Source organism: Oculina patagonica, chromosome 6 (assembly GCF_052425735.1).
Source record: "Oculina patagonica isolate OP01 chromosome 6, crgOcupat, whole genome shotgun sequence".
NCBI lineage: Eukaryota > Metazoa > Cnidaria > Anthozoa > Scleractinia > Oculinidae > Oculina > Oculina patagonica.
The window spans coordinates 4,183,947-4,205,128 of record NC_135763.1 but is presented as its reverse complement, the minus strand read 5'-3'; the positions used below and the strand labels follow the sequence as shown (position 1 = coordinate 4,205,128).

The window sequence follows — 21,182 nt, the reverse complement described above, 5'->3', positions numbered from 1 at the left end:
GCGTCTCTTTTGGCGCGAAATGAGGAATCCGCGTCACATTTATATTTACAAATTTTCAGTTTGCTCAAGAAAAACAAAAGTTAATTTGTTAATTTGGACTAATCGAATTTTTGGAAAATATGCTGACTTCCTTTCTGAAATTCACTTGGGAAAGCCTGCAGCTAAACTGAAAAGAATTGAAAAAGAACTAAACATTTTTCCATCGATTGAGCAGGTAAGATAAGTTCCTTTTTAGTTTGCATGCATTCGAGAATTCTTTTTTATCTACCTTTTAATAGAATGCTTTTAGATCTAGTTAAGCATATAATCATTGTAACACAATAGTAGCACTTGTTGTTCTGAGTTTCTTTCATGATTTTGTATGTATTTGATATTTTGATTTCCTGCTGCTCAATCTTGGTTTTAGCTTTTACATCGATTTACAATTTACCAATATTACACATTTACAGAAAAACTGATAAATTTGTATGGCGAACAACTGACGAGGTCTTAGACGAAACCGGTTTAAAAATCGAATATGTAAATTAGTGCGTAGAAAGTAAATGTAAATTAGATTTTTCCAAATCAAGATGAAAGTTTCTTGGGATTTTGTTTTAGAATACAAACCTAATAGTTACATATTCTGCGTCAGAACGGTCCCTGAGTGACAAGCTATTGTAGATGGCTTCTGATCAAAGTCACCTGTATGAAAGCGATTCAGGATTGGTACATAGTCATTATGCAGGATTTACAGACCAACACTGGTAAGTAGAAGGCTATAAGGGACCATTCATTTTTTAGAAGGGGGGAGGGCCGGAGGAATCTTGGGGGGGGTCACTAATTTTTTACAGTGGCAAAAGGGGAGGGTCATCGTTATTTTCGTTTTTTGAAAAGGGGGGTCGCGTAGAAAAACACTCCATCCAGATCAAAATCTTTTATTTTCATTGTAAAATTCATTAAATATTCATGCGGATGCAAACCAATCCCAGCACAGTATTCAGATCACGTGTACATAACTGTAAACCCCAATACAAATCAAACAATAGAATTAACTTTTGATACAAACTCGTGCTCAGCTAATTAGTATTCAGTAACTTTAGATACAGATCTGTACTGATTCGCATAACAATACTTTGCATTCGATTTATTGTTTTCATTTCACAAGTAGAATAAAATATTCACGTCCGATCTGTATGTTATAGCAGGTTTGGGACAGAATGGGAGGTTTGATGTGATTTTTTTTAGCTTCGTGTGTGTGTGTGTGTGTGTGGGGGGGGGGGGGGGGTCGCAAAATTTAATATTACACTTTAGGGGAGGGCCTTCCTTTTTTTACTCTACTACAGGGGGAGGGCCAAAAAGTTTCAACTGAATACACACAGGGATTCCTCCGGCCCTCCCCCCTTCTAAAAAATGAATGGTCCCTAAGCTCAAACAGTTCTCGAAAGAATTCAGTGTTGCTGATTTAAATAAACTTCATTTCTGCCCTCGCCGGCCTCGCGTCTCTGCAAATGCCGGCCACCCCCACCTGCGGCGTAACATAATTTAGCCAACACCGCGGTTTTCAATCCATCAGTCTGGTTCCTCTCAAAATTTAACACGGTTTCGAGCACCCCCCCCCCCCCCTACAGCAACCCTCACTAGAGGTGAAAACACATTATTAATTCACAAAATGTTACAATTACATTTTCAGTTGAAACAGCCGACAGAATTGAATTATCTGTAATATTTTTCTTGACGACCACGCAACGTACATTGTGTGACATCTGAGAAGACTGGAGTTTTTATTTTGAAACATGTGATTCATACCAGAGTTATAAAAGCATAGCGCCCTCAGTCCACTAAACATGAACATGACCAGAACTTATAGTACAATAACTCCCAAATTTTCCATAGTTACAAGGAAATAGCTGGTGGCGTAGAGAATGGCGAGTCTGTGGGACATATGAACCCAGTTGCAGAAGAAGCTATGTCAGTAACCAGCTCTTCAGACGATTCAGCCGCTGCTGCAGCAGTGTTCCGACATCTTGGTACGTAAAACTAAGAATGTAAATCCGTGATTTCTGATTTGCTACCAACGTTAAAAGTACCGTTGTCTGTCATAGCTCGTAAGGATGTTAAGGATTTTCCGGTTATTTAATAACCAGTCAAAAATTTCAAAAGTTATTGAAATGTTCACCGTTTTTACGTGCAGAAAATACCGAAAGGTGCCGATCATCTTTTCGTTAGAATGATAAGTCTTGTTACTTGTCAGTTTTTTAGCCCTTGTTACAAACTCCCTCACGAAAATTGAGGGCTCAAGCAAGCTTCTTCACGTCAATAAGATTCCGACAGAACTAAAACGATGCTTAGAAAATACACCTTTGAATTTCTACAATGCTAAACGGAAGGTGTCGAAAAATAATTCGGCATGACAGCTAAATTAGCGAGAAGGTAACAAATAGTTTATAAGGTCGTCTTTTCAGGCTACACAGAAGTCATTCTTCTAAAGCACCCTACTCTTGCACACATACCTAGCCTGCTTTGCGGGCGGGATTTCGAGTGCAAGTGCTTTGTTTCGGCCGCGGAGCCTCTAACGTGCGTTGAAGCCTGGAGGAGAACGAGGAATTTTCCCTCGCGGCTTTGCCATTCGCGTTCGCAACCCCGGCCCGCCGCCGAAATTCAATCGCCGCTCGCGAAAATTCCTTCGCGGCTCTGCCGCCGAAATTAGGTACGCGCGCTGACCATATGCCACTCGTGTCTTTAGATTTATCAAAATAGCGTCTTCGAATGCTCCTAGTTTCGGCAAGGCTCTTTTTATATCCTCGTAAACTGCCGTGTAGGAAAGATGTGAGGAAAATATAAATGGGGGAGTCTCAAAGAAACTGTACAGGAGTTTTCTGTTTCATCAGATGACCTTATGCGTCAAAGAATAGACGGTGAACTCGAACAACTGAGAAGTAACGTGCACAGAATCCTGTCCGACCAACAACAAGAATTCGCTCAAGCTTTTGGTCTTCATGATGACATTTCTTCTTCGGAGGTAAGTCACATCTGGGTTTGCACGCGCTCCAAACACTTGTGAGCTGGTTCCTCCCAACGTTGCATCTCGCATCAGGTACTTCATTCTCTTTGCTTTCACCGAGTGAAGTGGAGCCTGTTTTTCTTCTTCTAATAATCTTACTTTGCTTCATATGAAGCTGCACCCTCGTGAAGAAGAAGCCCGGGGGCGGGGGAGGGGGGTACTTAGTTATCTATGCCATATAGGTATGTGCCGCGCCAAAGGGTGTGGTTTTCGAGCCTTTTTGGTCTGAAATAGGGTATATATAAATTTTGACCATTTTGTTTTGAAACGGTTTGTACATTCTGGTCAACAATAAGGTAGAATTTTTGAAAGAAAGTATTGCTTATAATTGTTGCTATTCATCACTTGAGAAGTCCTTGTCAAAGATTTACGTAAACCGAAGTAGTTACTATGTACACGTATTTTACTACGTAAAATAGGGCATCGGTTTTAGATGAGATGAGATGAGATGAGATGAGATAAGAACTTTATTTAACGTGGCACTCCACTCCACTTTTGGGGTCAGGTCTGAAATAGGGCAGGGGAAGATCGCATATTTTGGTCTGAGATAGGTTAGGAGTTTTAAGAAGCGTGCCACACACTACTTCCACCCACATTTTCGGGTAGTACCCCCCGGGGGAACAAGGACCAAACTATGGTTCTACCATAATTGTTAGCCATGATGTGTGTACTTAATTGTCATAGTCTATAAGATTCGAACTTTGGTCGCACACCGTACCTCACCGATTTCGCTGAAATTTGGCATGCAGTCTTGTTTTAGGGTCCTAACTACCAAATGTATATTAAAAAGTTTCAATTCTTTTTATTTTGGAAAATATCGAGAAGGCCGATTTGAAGCGTCCGTGACGGCTCGCCAACATCGCGGATCAAAGGTGTTCTTGTTACTTCGACACTGAACCTGCCGTCACAGTTTCTCGATCATACTTGGTATAGTTATAAAGAACTATCTTTCTTCTTTCTATATATCAAAATAGATTCGGCAAATGTTGAGTTTGGATCATCAACGGCCAAGAAGTTCGAAGGTATGTTAACGATGTTTTGAACAGTCTCAAATTTACTACAAAATGAAAGGCTTATAACTCCACTGTTATCTCGATTTAGAACTAGCCATTTACCATGAACAAAGCTTGTTCATTGGTGAATTGATTCCATTAATAAAAAAATTGGGGAAATGTAACCGTTAAGAATAAAAAATTATGGAACCTCTAGTAAATTGGCCATTTCAGCGCCATTTCAGCAGATCAGCTCATTTAACAGCAAATAATCGGGAGAAACATGAAAGGGTTACAGTCGTTTATAATAAGCAGTTTTCAGGTATTTTTTGCTTATCTTTAACAAATACATGATCTTTGCCAAAGATATGGCGATTTTTGAGCGTACGATCGTTTCTCCAAATTTTTATGTCGGCAACTTTATTTTATTTGTTGTCGAGATTATACGCTGTTGTTATTCAAGTATTCGTTTCACAAGAACTTCTGTTGCTCGCATTTCCCAAATCACTGTTTAAGAAATTGCCCATTCCGTAACAGGGTCATTCTTACTTTTTCTTTAAAAATTACTAGGAAAGCAAGAATGTCATAGAACGGTTTTATACTAGTGAAAATACCTGTCAGACATAACTTCAACTGTTCGTGTTATCTGGCTGTTTTCACAAATATGCAAATTAAGGAATTCTTAGGGCCTGATTACATGAGCCGGGCTGGCCCGGTTAGCCGGGCTGGCTCGGTTTGCCGAGATCTCAGCACGTCTGTTAAACGCAACAAAAATCAACTTCGCGATTACATGACAACCGGGCCAGCCCGGTTAGCCGAGATCCCGGTATCGCGATGCCGGGATCTCGGCTAACCGGGCTGAAAATTTTCCATGTAATCGCGTTCACCGGGCCAGCCCGGCTAAGCGGGCCAGCATTAAATTTCTCTTCCGAGCACAATATCCGACGAAAAAATCAATGATACTCCTTCTAAATAGGATGTAGAGGTAAAGTAACCCATCCAGCTGCATAAGTGCAAAACATTTAACCACTAAATTGCCGGAAAAAGGCGATCAAGATCATTCGTGCTCTGATCATTCGTGCTAAAACCGGGCTGAAAGTCATCTCGGCAAACCGGGCCAGCCCGGCTAACCGGGCTCATGTAATACCGGGCTGAAAGTCATCTCGGCAAACCGAGCCAGCCCGGCTCATGTAATCAGGCCCTTAAAGTGCCTATCTTTAACTATTTCACGCTTAAAGATTCCTCTAAATCTTTTCGCCTACCTTTTGGCCAAACGAAGTTTTGTGTCTCCAGGCAGAATGCTCGTTATCAGCAATGAAAGTCGAAGAGATACAGAAGCTCGAGTAAAATTCTAACTGCTGTGAAATGAACATCGTTTGAGCTTGACGTGTATTTATAGATTGCGCTCGAGCTCCGTTAATTAAGTTTATTCATTTGGCGATCAGATAAAAATCAATGAATGATCAGAGTTATTAAAGTCCATTTCTAAGCACGAGAGACACGGAAGTTTGTTTCAGAAGCATTTATGCATAGAAATACCGGTTTATTTTTGAGCTGTAAATCTGCATTTATAATAGCTGGGAGCTTGGGGTGTTTTTTGGTGTTGTTTTTTTTAGGGGGCTCGGGGGGGGGAGGGGGTGTGGAAGTGGTGCCTTCGTATCCTCTTTTGTTCTTTTACACAGTGGCCTGAATTTGGAACAGTTCGGGGAATGGATTATCAATTACTCTTCGTTATGCCATGTCACCCCTTAATGTGGGAGCGCCGCGCCTCAATTCACGATAAAAAATTTATGGCCGCCCGGTCCATTTATGTAGTTCTCCGCCAGGTCTCTCAATAGGCAGGTTACGAGCCTAGTGGCCCATCAGGCCGGAGCTCATACCGGTTTCCGCAACGTGAAGCGACAACGAGTATTTTTTACTCCACCCGAATGGGATGCTATTCCATCGCAGGGTTACCTCCCTTCCCGAAAAGCTAAAGATTGACTGGTAATCATTTTTACACCTGGGTAAGGAAAGGGACTCTGGGAGTTGAGAGGCTTTCCAAAGAACTTAACGCATTGTCCCCCAAAAGCTCTATCCAGGACTGTTTGGTCCAGAGTCCAGCGCAGTGACCATTATTAGGCCATCACGCTCCCCAACCGTGTAAGAAAGTGCAAAAATCTGCTTGTATAAGCCCTGGGGTTGTACAGTTTGGTACGAAATGTGGACTTTTAAATGTGTTAATTAAGTTTATTCATTTGGCGATCAGATAAAAATCAATGAATGATCAGAGTTATTAAAGTCCATTTCTAAGCACGAGAGACACGGAAGTTTGTTTCAGAAGCATTTATGCATAGAAATACCGGTTTATTATTGACTGACGCGGTTAAAAAACACTCGGCTTCTAGCGGTAAATCTGCATTTATAATAGCTGGGAGTTTGGGTTTTTTTTTTGGTATTGTTGTAGGAAGGCGGGGGGAGTGGGGGGGGGGGAGTGATGCCTCCGAATCCTCTTTAGATCTCTGACACAGTGTTCTGAATGTTGAAAAAAAGAGCTCATCTGTTAATAAGCATAATGCGAGCTGATTTTGAAATGAACATGACTTTACGTTTGTGTCATCAGTAATTATCGTGTTCGAAGAAGGGGTGGCTTACTCGCGGCAAGAACAACATAATAACAGTGAAGCTAACACATTTTCCTCATTGATTTGAAATGAATTTCGAATCAAATCTTTTTAGGGCAAGTTAAAAGATACAAATGTTTTTCGTCCAGATTTTTTACAAAAAAAAAGCAGGTGAGAACTTGGCTGTTTTTGTTATCTCGGACTTTTTTTTTTTTTATTAAAGTCGAACCTCTCCATAAGGACACCTCTCGTGATGCGTCATGACTTACATCACGTATGTCCTTATCGCCGACCTAGGTGAAGAAAGGGACTACCGTAATTACTCGAATAAGCGCCGCGGCGCTTATTACATTTTTTACGCCTCCAGTGCGGCGATTATTCGAGGGCGGCGCTTATTTGAGGGCGGCGCTTATTAAAAAGTTTGACGCCACAAAGAATCTAATCCTTTACATTTGTTAAAATAGGGTCCCCTGATTGCCAAAAGTCGTCTCTTGCTGAAGATTGTACTGAAGAATGTTCAATAGAAAAATGAGCGGTAAAACAAGCACTTTGAACTGCAGAACGTCGCTTTTGATGGAAAGAAATGTCCAAGTTTGTTTAAGAGTTGCTTTGTAGTTCTGTTTCTAGTTAAACAGATTTCCTTGAATAAGCGCCGCATCGGGACTGCGGCGCCGGGGGCGGCGCTTATTAACTTTTTTGTCCGAAATGCGGCGCTTATTCGAGGGCGGCGCTTATTCGAGTAAATACGGTATGATAGTACAGAGGCTTTCCGAAGAACTCAACGCAATATCCCCCAAAAGCCCGAACTGGGATTTAAAAATCTCAAAAAAGTGTTAATATGAATTGTAAATCCACTCATAGCGGTCTGGCCTTACTAAAACCTGGAGAGAGAAAAAGACAGTGGGCAGATAAATGAAAGCTGCTCGAGAGTACGCTGTTGAGCAGATTCTGTGAAATTCCCCTTTTTATCCTTTTCTCTCATAAGCCCTCCCAATTCAAGGCCCATATATTTCTTCCAAGTCAACTATCAAAGTTTAAGGCCACTTTTTTCCTACCAGGTTACCGTCTTGAGAGTTTTAAATTTTATTAAATCTTGGTGACACTGTCCCTTTAATTCATTAATGTAATTCAAATCAGTTTATAAAAACGTTTTTCAGAAAACAAGAAGTTTTTTAATTTCGCTTTAAGCCACCGCACCCCAACCACGGATATAAGACCTACCACATTTAAAAGCCCACATTTCGTACCAAACTGTACAACCCCAGGGCTTATACAACCAGATTTTTGCACTTTCTTACACGGTGGGGGAGTGTGATGGCCTAATAATGGTCACTGCGCTGGACTCTGGACCAAACAGTCCTGGATAGAGCTTTTGGGGGATAATGCGTTAAGTTCTTTGGAAAGCCTCTCAACTCCCAGAGTCCCTTTCCTTACCCAGGTGTAAAAATGATTACCAGTCAATCTTTAGCTTTTCGGGAAGGGAGGTAACCCTGCGATGGAATAGCATCCCATTCGGGTGGAGTAAAAAATACTCGTTGTCACTTCACGTTGCGGAAACCGGTATGAGCTCCGGCCTGATGGGCCAGTAGGCTCGTAACCTGCCTATTGAGAGACCTGGCGGAGAACTACATAAATGGACCGGGCGGCCATAAATTTTTTATCGTGAATTGAGGCGCGGCGCTCCCACATTAAGGGGTGACATGGCATAACGAAGAGTAATTGATAATCCATTCCCCGAACTGTTCCAAATTCAGGCCACTGTGTAAAAGAACAAAAGAGGATACGAAGGCACCACTTCCACACCCCCCTCCCCCCCCCCCCCCCGAGCCCCCTAAAAAAAACAACACCAAAAAACACCCCAAACTCCCAGCTATTATAAATGCAGATTTACCGCTCAAAAATAAACCGGTATTTCTATGCATAAATGCTTCTGAAACAAACTTCCGTGTCTCTCGTGCTTAGAAATGGACTTTAATAACTCTGATCATTCATTGATTTTTATCTGATCGCCAAATGAATAAACTTAATTAACGGAGCTCGAGCGCAATCTATAAATACACGTCAAGCTCAAACGATGTTCATTTCACAGCAGTTAGAATTTACTCGAGCTTCTGTATCTCTTCGACTTTCATTGCTGATAACGAGCATTCTGCCTGGAGACACAAAACTTCGTTTGGCCAAAAGGTAGGCGAAAAGATTTAGAGGAATCTTTAAGCGTGAAATAGTTTAAGATAGGCACTTTAAGAATTCCTTAATTTGCATATTTGTGAAAACAGCCAGATAACAAAGACAGTTGAAGTTATGTCTGACAGGTATTTTCACTAGTATAAAACCGTTCTATGACATTCTTGCTTTCCTAGTAATTTTTAAAGAAAAAGTAAGAATGACCCTGTTACGGAATGGGCAATTTCTTAAACAGTGATTTGGGAAATGCGAGCAACAGAAGTTCTTGTGAAACGAATACTTGAATAACAACAGCGTATAATCTCGACAACAAATAAAATAAAGTTGCCGACATAAAAATTTGGAGAAACGATCGTACGCTCAAAAATCGCCATATCTTTGGCAAAGATCATGTATTTGTTAAAGATAAGCAAAAAATACCTGAAAACTGCTTATTATAAACGACTGTAACCCTTTCATGTTTCTCCCGATTATTTGCTGTTAAATGAGCAATCTATAAATACACGTCAAGCTCAAACGATGTTCATTTCACAGCAGTTAGAATTTTACTCGAGCTTCTGTATCTCTTCGACTTTCATTGCTGATAACGAGCATTCTGCCTGGAGACACAAAACTTCGTTTGGCCAAAAAGGTAGGCGAAAAGATTTAGAGGAATCTTTAAGCGTGAAATAGTTAAAGATAGGCACTTTAAGAATTCCTTAATTTGCATATTTGTGAAAACAGCCAGATAACAAAGACAGTTGAAGTTATGTCTGACAGGTATTTTCACTAGTATAAAACCGTTCTATGACATTCTTGCTTTCCTAGTTATTTTTAAAGAATAAGTAAGAATGACCCTGTTACGGAATGGGCAATTTCTTAAACAGTGATTTGGGAAATGCGAGCAACAGAAGTTCTTGTGAAACGAATATTGAATAACAACAGCGTATAATCTCGACAACAAATAAAATAAAGTTGCCTACATAAAAATTTGGAGAAACGATCGTACGCTCAAAAATCGCCATATCTTTGGCAAAGATTATGTATTTGTTTAAGATAAGCAAAGAATACCTGAAAACTGCTTATTATAAACGACTGTAACCCTTTCATGTTTCTCCCGATTATTTGCTGGTAAATGAGCTGATCCGCTGAAATGGCGCTGAAATGGCCAATTTACTAGAGGTTCCATAATTTTTTATTCTTAACGGTTACATTTCCCCAATTTTTTTATTAATGGAATCAATTCACCAATGAACAAGCTTTGTTCATGGTAAATGGCTTGTTCTAAATCGAGATAACAGTGGAGTTATAAGCCTTTCATTTTGTAGTAAATTTGAGACTGTTCAAAACATCGTTAACATACCTTCGAACTTCTTGGCCGTTGATGATCCAAACTCAACATTTGCCGAATCTATTTTGATATATAGAAAGAAGAAAGATAGTTCTTTATAACTATACCAAGTATGATCGAGAAACTGTGACGGCAGGTTCAGTGTCGAAGTAACAAGAACACCTTCGATCCGCCATGTTGGCGGGCCGTCACGGACGCTTCAAATCGGCCTTCTCGATATTTTCCAAAATAAAAAGAATTGAAACTTTTTAATATCCATTTGGTAGTTAGGACCCTAAAACAAGACTGCATGCCAAATTTCAGCTAAATCGGTCACAGGCGGCCCAAGCTCACAATTGGAGGAGTTAAAATATTTAACATAATTCTCTTTTGTAACCGTATGCGAAACGTGACTCTCGACCGGCAGCATATGGAGGTGTTGTGTTACAACGGTTCTCATTTATAAAGGTTTGTATGGGAGAATACGCTTTCGAATTTATAGCTAAATATAATGAGATTTTGACAATAAAATCAACTTACCTCAATGTCCTGTCGTTATGTCTGTTGTTATCTTGGTTCTCAGGCCGATCCGAGGCGTTTTAAGCGAGTTATGCAATTTTTGGTTTCCACTGCTAAGAAGTTCTTCTTAGCAGTGGAAACCAAAAATTGCATAACTCGCTTAAAACGCATCGGATCGGCCTAAGAACCAAGATAACAACAGACATAACGACAGGACATTGAGGTAAGTTGATTTTATTGTCAAAATCTCATTATATTTAGCTATAAATTCGAAAGCGTATTCTCCCATACAAACCTTTATAAATGAGAACCGTTGTAACACAACACCTCCATATGCTGCCGGTCGAGAGTCACGTTTCGCATACGGTTACAAAAGAGAATTATGTTAAATATTTTAACTCCTCTAATTGTGAGCTTGGGCCGCCTGTGAATCGGTGAGGTACGGTGACCGCGAACTTTTAAAAAAGCTCGAAAATTATGGAGTATTACACTTAAATATACACTGATCTGGCCTTCAGCAAATGATCACACGAGTTGCTGTAAAAAATATATATACATATATATCGGCCCAATGATAGAAAAATTTGTACTGTTATAGGCATTAACATCCCATGTCGTCCCTCAGAGTAACTATGGTGATGACACCAGTTCAGGTTAGTCTCGATAAACAAGGATGGACGGTTGTCGTTATCTCTTTTTTGGGGCTCGGGCGACAGCGAGTAGTCCATGTGTAATCTCAAACTATGGTAATCTAAAACACAATTTTATTACTAACTGAAAAAAAAAATCAAAACCAGACAAATTGTCACCGATCTATTATAAAATCAAGTTGAAATGCTGACCTTAAGGTCATTGCCCCGAAATAAAACTGAACATAGATTTTCAACCAAACTTCGCCTACTGGTTTATTACTTTAAGGGAACTTAAATTTTTAAATTAAAAAGGGGGGTCACCAGATTCGTTTAGGAGCAGGAAGACCATGTATATTCTATATACTTCCTTTATAATTCCTCTGCGAGTACTGGCGAAGTACACTTTTTTAGCGATAATTTATTTTTTAAACACATGAATTGATCTGTTTTCATTTTACAGAAAGAATTTGATCGCTACACCCAAAATATGAGAAAGGCTCGTTTAGGAGAAAGTGACAATTTACTTCTCTCGCGGACTAAGCCGCAAAGAAAAAAGCCGCCATTTTGTTGATGTGTGTGTGCGCGCGCGCTAATTACGCGTAAAATTCTGCGCAGTAATGATGCGCTATGCAATACAGGGCAATGACCTTAATGATACATTAATTTGAACCCAACCCTTTTTTCCCTCTTCTCGATTTACTATATAAAAAGTCGTATTGGCCTTAGCTTGATATGTAGTTCTTAAAAAACATACCTCTTGGCAACTCGTCATAGAGCTGGCTTCACCTGTAATCGACAAACAATCTATCATATAGCATCCAAACTCATGGGTTCGGTAGCATGCAAGCAATGCTCATAGTCCGTTCGCGCTAAGAAACTGGAGATAGTCGCCGCCCTCTTGAGTCAGGACTGCCCCCTGATAAAGCTCCTTTTATGTTTTTCTCTATAAATTAGCAATGAATTGCTTTATTGACATCATAAATTTGTCCTGTAATAGACGAATGCCAATTTCTGGCGGAGGATGGCTCGGATTGCGAGGCTACAATGATAAGACAGTAAGTGGTGACATTTGTGCTGTCGCTTCTAAATTGAATAATCTCTTCCCTGCATTTTTTTAATAACCAGTTTAATTAACACATTGTAAATTGTGAAATCAAAAACAGGATGAAACGAGGAGGAGTTTATTATTTATTTTGTGGAATAAGAAAGCAAAGGATTAGGGAACTGTTAATCCGGCCGCTGTGGTGACAGATTGATTCAGCTTTATAAACGGCCATCCCCTCATGCTTAGGAACGACGCTTTATAAGCCTTGTTTTACTGACTTCCGAGAGAGTAGCAATTGGAGTCTGGATCCGGAACGACAAACGTCAGTAATCAGAAGCATAACGATCAGACAGCATTGGCGGGTTTAGGGAGACATATTTCAAGCTCCCACAATACAAAAGATAACATACATTCCGAGGGGTATGCTCCCGAAACCCTTGAGTTTTTAATGCCAATTGCTGCGGCTCCCTGTTCCTGAATTTTCTGGCTCTGCCCCTGGATAGACCTGTAAAGCTTCTCAGCCTGCGTGTGATGCAGTTGTAGTGTTTGTATGGGCTATTGCGTTTCCCACTCTAATTCTTAATTAACGTTTACTCACTGGCTTTAGACTCGTTATCCTTCAACTGATTTGATTTGTAGGAAATTCTTTTTTTTACTTTTTTTACTACAACTGATCCTATTTATTTACCGCTCGTAACTATAACAGATATGACTACGACGAACAGCTCTGTTCAAACTGCAAGTCAGGCCTGGGAAATGCTGCTACAAGGCAAGAGGAAGACAAAGAAGAAGAGGAGAAGATTGCTATGAATTACCTGTTACGATTAATGACAGCTTCTTCAAAATTGGCAAATACATTAAAACGAAAAGAGTACCGAACTTAAGACATTAGGCATAAAATTATTATTAGTGGGCAATACCTGGCTTAGTTTAGCTATAGCGAGTACTGTTGGATTTCTTTTTTTTTTCGGCAATAGAGAAAAATCCTTTCTGGCTTCTGCTATGTGAGAAAAGACATTTTTTTCCTTCGTGAGGTTCATAAAGAAATGTATACAACCTATATAGTTTCCAAATATTTTGTTTGTTGCTCTTTCGTAGCAAGTAGAATTTTAACTTAAGTGAACTGTAAGGATAGTCTGTAAGTTTGTAATAAAATCTATTCGTAAAGACGATTATTATTTGGTAGAAATTAAACATCTATAAGTAAAATGTAATTTTCGCACGACTCGGTTGGGCCCTTTCTGAACCTAACAGTCACGTACTTGGAAAAATAGTCTGAATGGTCACGCAACTCGGGTAAATGAATAAACTGCACTAGGCCGCGAACAAAATGCTGCTAGTGTACGCAGCATTTTTCTCTACCGCATTAAGTTTTCTACGCAGTTCGGTCAGGCTTGCAGTTTCACGTTTCAACTCGGGTAATGCTTTCTAAGAAATGGAAAAAAAATTGTTCCCAACCAAGCTTAAAGGGGCCTTCAATATTTGCGAGTGGCATTTACAGTACAGGATATTAAGGCAACTGGCACTTTCGTTAAAATTTCTTAGCTGTCAAAAAGTAGTGGGCGCGGAAATTTTCAGGTTACAGTTCAACACTACTACATGACATGGTATGTGCTTCCAAGAACACGCGCCCGCGTTGATTCCTTTGTCGTATGGTGATTCCCCGCGTTTACGCCGTTTAGTTGTCGCTGTTTGTCGTTGTTTTGTCATGTGTGAACGTTCTCGCTTTGCCTAAATGCCTTTGTTGGGTGCTGGGTGGCTATCTGGTTATGCTGTTACAAAAGTTATTCTCAAATTGACTTCGTCGTGTGCGAGAGTTGCGGTTTCAAGGAAACCTGCGCGCTTTCCACCGCTTACATCAAGTGACGGAAAATGTAAGTAAGCTTACAGATATGATCCTCGCGTAATTATATGGACTTTCAAAACGAAGAATTTTATGTTTTATTTTATGTTCTTTTTGTTAACGTAGGGTTGATAAATCAAATTTTAAAAATACGATAAATCTCATTCTGTAAAGTTAATACTTATAAAATATTGATATCTGCCATCGCCTTCGCCCCCCACCCCCCGGGTAAGGAGGGGGGGGGACTTCAGTATAAATTTTAAGGGGATGATCATTGGAAGTTTTGCAAGGTAACCCTAAAAGGTACCAGAATAGCATTTTGTGGCAATCACTTCTATTGGTTTTTTTTTTCAGCTTACTGGTCATGTAAACACACTGAACCCTGTCGCATACTAGCCAATTTTTCGGCGTAGAACAGGCGATTTCTTATTGGGTTCAAATCGGGTCAAAATTTGGCAGCCCATCTGCTTGCCGCACACTAGCCAATTTTTTTGTCCATTGTCCCTGTTTGATCGTTGCCATGTTGAAAATGGTGCTTGCTCATGTGACTGCAACAATGCTTTCTAATTGGTTACGATGCCACTGAGCCCGACAATTGTCTTGGCCCACTGCACACTAGCTGACAAGGCCTGACAAGACATTTTGGGATCCAGCAATGCCAGATAATGCCAGACAAGGCGCGATCTTGTCATAGACTGGTCTAAACTCACTGCACACTAGCCAATATGTACTGCTTAGGCAGTACATATTGACACATTTTAAATGCTAAAAGGTATGCCTGATGGTCACTCCCATAAATTAAAATATAGGAGTGCCCCTGGGTAATCACTCCTGCTCCCATCTTTCTTGCTCCCCCCTCCCCTACAGCTTGGCATGAGGGCGGTCCCCAGGGGGGGGGGGTACTCGACATAATTTTGGGTAGGGAGGTGCGGCCCGGCCTCCTAAACCCTGACCCTGTTTAAGACACAAAGCTCTGATTTTCCTACCCTGTCTAAGACAGAATGCCAATTTTTGATACCCCGTCTTAGACATAAAAAAGTACCTCACTGGCTTTGTTGTGGTTGTGAATTTAGCTAAGTATCAATGCCGAAATCAACGTAAGTCAGCAATACGGAAAAAAATTGTGAAAATTCGGCTTGTTACACCTCTGCAGGCATATAAGCCTATCCTGTTTGACTTTGGTCCAAGCAAAGATACCCCGTTTAAGACAAAAATGGGTGAAATATATACCCTGTTTAAGACAAAAAAGCCTGAAAACCATACCCTATCGGGCCGCACGTCCCCGTTAAGCCCTAATAAGGGAGTGCCTGCCCCCCCTGGTTTTCAACTCTGCCTTATACATGTAGATTGTCCTAAGAGTTTGGTTTTAGCCTTTCTTTCTTGCAGTGCACAAACATGTTGCACAATGCCTTGTCTTTATCCAGTGAACCTGGCAGTTAAAATGCCAGAGTAGGGAGGAGGCTGAGATGGAAACTGGCAATAAGCATCCCACATCCAGGGGGGAGTAGCAGTTTACTAGATATTGGTTGCTTGTTCCTACTGGGAATTCAGAAATATGCAAACCACCATAAAAACAAATACCAAAGTTCAATTTCTGGATAGTGAGGGTTCTATATATATTTTAAATTTAGCCAGTTGGCCAGATTTTTTACTCAATTCTATCAATGTCGAATTATTCCATAGCTTCAAAGTTAACTGGCCATGTTACCCAAACAATAGCTACCATCTCTTCAAAGCCTCCAAACATTCTCATATACACTGGATGTAATGACGCCGACGACAAGAAGTTCAGTATTGTTAAACAGGCCCTGACACAAGTTCTCAATTTGCATAGTTATGTAATCTACAGACTTCATGAACAGCAGGTCACTTCTCATCCATGGATTGAAAATACTGCTCTTTTAGTTCTTGGGAATAATGACCCTATATCATCAAAAGTTCAACAAGCTTTTGTAAAGTATCTCAGAGGTGGAGGTCAGATTCTTGGTTTGTGTGGTCCGTTTACTTGTCAGGTCATCAAAAAGCCGTGGGATGACCACTTTCAGCCTTTTATTGCTTCTGTCAAAGTGAATCATCAAGAATTACTCCAAGAGGAGTCACAGCAGTTCTCAGCACTTTGCGAGCCCTTTTATTTTGAAGGTAATGATTGATATTTAGTTGACATTACATCTCAATAAATAGCTGTAGTTTACAGAATTAATGTGATAGGCATTCTACAGGAAGATCGTGAGTTTATGCGTAGATGACCCCAAACCCTGGTTCAGACATCTCATCAGGACAACAAAAAGGCAATGACAAGAACACATGCATACATTCTGGCCACCTGCCACCTTCTGTGGGATCTTTAACCTCCACTACTTGTGATAGTGGAGAGGTAGGAGACAAGGCTATTTGACATAACATCCTTAATAGAAAAACAGTATCATCTTCAAGAGATCACGCGACACTCACTCTTTCCACTTATTTTTTGGATTCTGGTCAGTTTTCCAACTGTAATTGTAACCAATAATATCACATAATCTGACTCGTCCCCAGTCGTCTGTTCTGTCTCTCCACTGTCGAGGGAAACTGGGTCAAACTAAAAACGGAGGGAATCACCCCTCGGGCTCCCCGGCTCCCCGCGCTTCTCACATTAATATTAATAGGTGAGACTGAGAGACGACTGGGGACGAGTCAGCGGCAAAAGCCCCCCTAGCCTCTCCCTCTACTAGTTTAGCTTTTTAGTTATTTTGGGTGACCAGCAACTGTATGTATTTTTAATTTATTTATTGTTTAAGTTGTTACTTGCTATCTTACAGTTCAAATAAACCTTGTTGTTGTTGTTGTTGTTGTTCCATGGTCCCTGGCTATTAATAGTAATACAGTTTTGATTTTTCTTTTATTGTTTAGAAATGCACAACTTTCCATGACAGAGAGTGTAAAATTCACATGCAAGTTTTGTTTTTTGCAGGAGACCAAACAAAAATTGTTGCAGTAGAAGAGACATCCAAAAGACCAGTGATCATTCAGGTTTCTGAAGGACTTGGCAATGCTGTGTTTAGTCTTGTTCATTTAGAGTTATTCACAGATGATGGAAGAATACATGATCACGAACTAGATGCACAAAGCCTAAATCTTTTGAAACAGTCCAGTGATGCCAGGATAAACATGCTTTCACAGATTTTACAACTCTTAGGAATGACCTGTCTGCCACGTAAAGTTCCAGAATTGACTCCGATTTTTCTTCTTGCAAATAAATTAGTAAGTATCTACTTATAAGATTTAACCCTTGCACTACAGCAGAAACATAAGGGGTTCATCTCAACCCTTATGGTTTTCTACTCCCAGTTATTTATAGCTTAGTCTGACCTTATGTCTACAGGTGGACGAAACCCAAGAATAATTTTATAACCATGCATTCAAAATAAGCTACTGAGAACCCTTTCAAGCATTTGTCCTTATGAGTGTATTGTCTAAATTTTATTTATTTATTTACTTAATATTTTTTAATTTATTTATTTTTCGAATTGAAAGTTGCTCTTTTTTTCAATAATGCCCCTAGCTTCTCTTTGGTTAAAGGGTAAAAGTACGTACATTGAAATTAAATAGCTGCAGCAAATTTAGTGTCTTAGTTTGTATTTTTATTATTTTTAGAAAAAAAAAATGTATTTAACAATTTTTTGTCTAGATAATAACTTTGTGTGTGAAAAAATGTGTAAACTTGACCCTATCATCTTTTTATAAGAAGCTTGCTTAATAAAACAGTCCAGAAAATTCTTGAATACTTCCTGCTTTCTTATAATCTTGAACTGCCTTGTTCTCTACAGGATAAACAGAAGCTATTTCACTCTTTGAGATCATCACTGAAGGAAGGTGTTTGTCATGGGAAGGAACTATCTTTGCATTTTGTACCAAATGGAGAAACTATTCCAAAAACCACAGACAAGACATCGCCAGTTGTGTCTGGAGAAGACGACATCAAAGATGTTTCATTTGACTGGAAGAAATACCAGGACCACTTGCAGACCAAAGTCTTGGGTCAGATGGTATTCTACACTGATGTAATCACATCCACTCAAACAGTGTTTGATGGGTAAGTATTTGTCAAACTCAATCAACCTTTTAGATTGAGAAACAGCAGGCTTGTGAAAATAGCCAGCAGCTGATGAAAATTACCACCTACTCTGTGTTTTTGGCCAGTTACTCTTCTGGGAAATCCTCTGATTCTTTAGTAAAAGTTGGCAAAATCAGCCACATACTTCAACACTAAAGTGGCATTTACTTCAAAGCATTCTGTTGTCTCGGCCAGGATTAAGGCCAGAGGTTGAGAGTTTTGAGAGCCAGATGCAGAAACTTGACTACATCCCACAGAAATTAGAGACTGATTGAGTTAATATCAAATCACCAGCCCGATGAGCCAATATTGGCTTAATTGGAAATAGGTATTGGGTAGCTACATGTACATGTAGGGGTACTAATATACCATTCTGATACATACCATATTCATAATGTCCATTAATAATTTATGATTGAATTCCAGGAACTATACGTTTGCAAAAAATATTCCAGAAGATTTGGGTATTGTAGTTGTTGCTGGGCAGCAAATGAAAGGTCAAGGTGGGTAAACCATGAAAGTGAAAAAATATTAATTTTGAGGCTTCCTGAGTGTTTTCAGTTATTTTACCTTGTTTATCATAAATATTATTAATTATTATTACTGTCTTTTAGTAGACAATCAGACATTGAAAGCAGTGGTGACCTTGTGATTAGCACAATGAACTGTTGATTGTTGGGCAGGATCAGTGAGTTGTGTTCTTGGGCAATACCCTTGACACATCAAGCAAATTATGATCACCAGGGAGAAATGAAATAAATATCTTTTATTGTCTAGAAAATAATTTAAAACTTCTCCCATCATGTACATATAAAATTTGTAAACGTGGAGACCATGAACTGACCATGAAATTGTTCTGTAATAATAAACTGCAGGCCGAGGTGGAAATGTGTGGCTATCTCCTGCTGGGTGCATGATGTTCTCCCTCCACGTAAGAATTCCATTTGCTTCCAAACTTGGTCAGCGACCACCATACTTACAGCATATTGCTTCACTGGCAGCTGTGGAGGCAATCAGATCTCAACCAGGATATGAAGTAAATATTATTAATAGTACTACGCTTATCAGTTGAGAATGCAGCGAGGGAAGTTTCGCCCCCAAGTTTTACCATTAAAACTGTGCTATTGACAGGGGCGACAGAGCTAGTTTCCATTGGAAACATCTTGTGCTGTTGATGTCAGCAGTCCAATGGAAACTAGCTTTGTCACCCCTGACAACAGCAGAGTTTTAACAGTAAAACTTGGGTGCAAAACTAATCCCTTGTTGCATACTCAACTGATAAGCGTAGTATTATAGTAAACCACCTTTTGGAACTGTCATTGTAAGTCGGCGGGTCTTTTCCTGAGACTCGCTTTAACTCAATTTGAGGTCAGTAAATTACAGGCTAGGGTTTAAACCTAGACCGCTTACTAGCCATTAAATGGGCTACCATGCCCCCCCCCCTCTCCCCCCACTAGCTATAGGACAGTGGTGAAGACAATTTGTTTTGTGTGTGAAATGGATCACAGCAAAGACATTCATACCAGGTTATGTTTTCTGGACAAGTCCTTAGTACTTACCGGTATTTGGATTTTTTCTTGTAGGATATTAAAGTCTGCCTCAAGTGGCCAAATGATATTTATTTTGGTCAAAAGATAAAGATTGGAGGTGTTATTGTGACCTCATCTGCTACAGCTGGCACCTTGAGTGCAGTCATAGGCAAGTATTTCTGTTTGATAAGATGTTACTTATGAGAAAAGTGGCCTTAATCTGGTGCTAGATAGCACCAGTTTGCTTAATGGAAATGATTTGTAATTTCTATATTTTCAAGTGAGTTTTGGTTCTGAAATTTCAAGTTTCTCTTTACTCAGGAATGGGCATCAACATTACAAATCAAGAGCCTACAATCAGTGTCAATGAAATCATTGCACAATACAACAAAGATCACAAGACTAACTTGAAGTCACTAACTGTTGAGGAGACGCTGGCAAGAACAGTTAATAACGTTGAGGCCCTTATTGAGGACTTCCAGGAAAATGGTTCAGGACCATTTTTGAAAAAGTACTATAACCGATGGCTTCACAGGTTTGTTAAATATTAAGTTAAGACTATTATTCATGTTATTGTGCTGAGCAGTGCACATGCTATAGTTATGCAGTGTTATACTAATAATGTTAATAATAATAATAATGATGATGATAAGCTAATACTAATAGTAATTAATTCCAGTCCTCATGCCCAGTTAATGGATTTTACTGATAGCGGTTTCCAAGATGAAAAAGGAAAACAATAGGAAAATGGTATTGGCTTCAAAAACCGGAAGATGTTCTTGGACTGAATGCGAGGACTTGTAATAAAAAAAAATGAAACTGCCTTCATGTACCTAGCCAGATAAAAAAAATAAGTTTAGGTTTGGGTGGTATGTTCTCCTGTTTGGCATAGACTTACCATGTACTAGTGTGTGAGGGTTTGCATAAACCTTCTCATATAAAATTATACAGTGCAGTAAAACATAATTGGCAGTATAAGAACCAGCTAGCCATACATACGTTATCAGACTACGAGTCTGAAAAATAAGCAGTCAAAATCAGCCTAAACTATTAATAATGAATACCAAATGATAGATCTGAGTGTTGTCATAACAGAGGTGTTTCCATTAAGAGTCTGATACATCATACGTTTTATTTCCAGTGATGTGAAAGTCAGCCTGTCAGTGAATGACAAGATGGAGGAAGTTACAATCAAAGGCCTTGATGACTTTGGTTTTCTATTGGTGCGCACAAAGTCTGGTGAATCAATATCTGTACAACCAGATGGAAACAGTTTTGATATGCTGCGAAATCTCATTGCCATGAAAAAGAGCTAGCAATGTTTGGGTTATTTTGCAATTATAATTTTAATTGACTTACAGCTAGGATTTGAAGGTTGTCAACACACTCACAC

The 21,182-nt window shown here is 39.6% G+C and overlaps 2 protein-coding genes across 2 annotated transcripts; both read left to right on the top strand.

The window, feature by feature from the left end:
- The first annotated feature begins 55 nt into the window (after window positions 1–55).
- On the top strand, window positions 56–13,599 carry LOC144657260 (uncharacterized). Its single transcript, XM_078517578.1, has 7 exons — window positions 56–214; window positions 632–743; window positions 1,873–2,006; window positions 2,868–2,998; window positions 11,246–11,300; window positions 12,277–12,334; window positions 13,031–13,599. Exons 2-7 carry the CDS (start codon window positions 661–663, stop codon window positions 13,206–13,208), a joined length of 639 nt encoding a protein of 212 aa, XP_078373704.1. The 5' UTR covers window positions 56–214; window positions 632–660; the 3' UTR covers window positions 13,209–13,599.
- A 384-nt stretch (window positions 13,600–13,983) lies between these two features.
- LOC144658938 (biotin--protein ligase-like) lies at window positions 13,984–21,182 on the top strand. Its single transcript, XM_078519448.1, has 9 exons — window positions 13,984–14,198; window positions 15,851–16,306; window positions 17,118–17,407; window positions 17,974–18,239; window positions 18,687–18,763; window positions 19,136–19,296; window positions 19,844–19,958; window positions 20,111–20,324; window positions 20,931–21,182. Exons 1-9 carry the CDS (start codon window positions 14,060–14,062, stop codon window positions 21,103–21,105), a joined length of 1,893 nt encoding a protein of 630 aa, XP_078375574.1. The 5' UTR covers window positions 13,984–14,059; the 3' UTR covers window positions 21,106–21,182.

Excerpts from the sequence above, each read along its gene's own strand:
- LOC144658938 (XM_078519448.1), top strand. The coding sequence starts at position 14,060 with ATGCCTTTGTTGGGTGCTGGGTGGCTATCTGGTTATGCTGTTACAAAA. Across the intron at positions 16,307-17,117 it reads CGAGCCCTTTTATTTTGAAG|GAGACCAAACAAAAATTGTT; the intron begins GTAATGATTGAT and ends TGTTTTTTGCAG. Across the intron at positions 19,297-19,843 it reads GATCTCAACCAGGATATGAA|GATATTAAAGTCTGCCTCAA; the intron begins GTAAATATTATT and ends TTTTTCTTGTAG.
- LOC144657260 (XM_078517578.1), top strand. The coding sequence starts at position 661 with ATGGCTTCTGATCAAAGTCACCTGTATGAAAGCGATTCAGGATTGGTA. Across the intron at positions 2,007-2,867 it reads AGCAGTGTTCCGACATCTTG|ATGACCTTATGCGTCAAAGA; the intron begins GTACGTAAAACT and ends CTGTTTCATCAG. Across the intron at positions 11,301-12,276 it reads TGGTGATGACACCAGTTCAG|ACGAATGCCAATTTCTGGCG; the intron begins GTTAGTCTCGAT and ends GTCCTGTAATAG.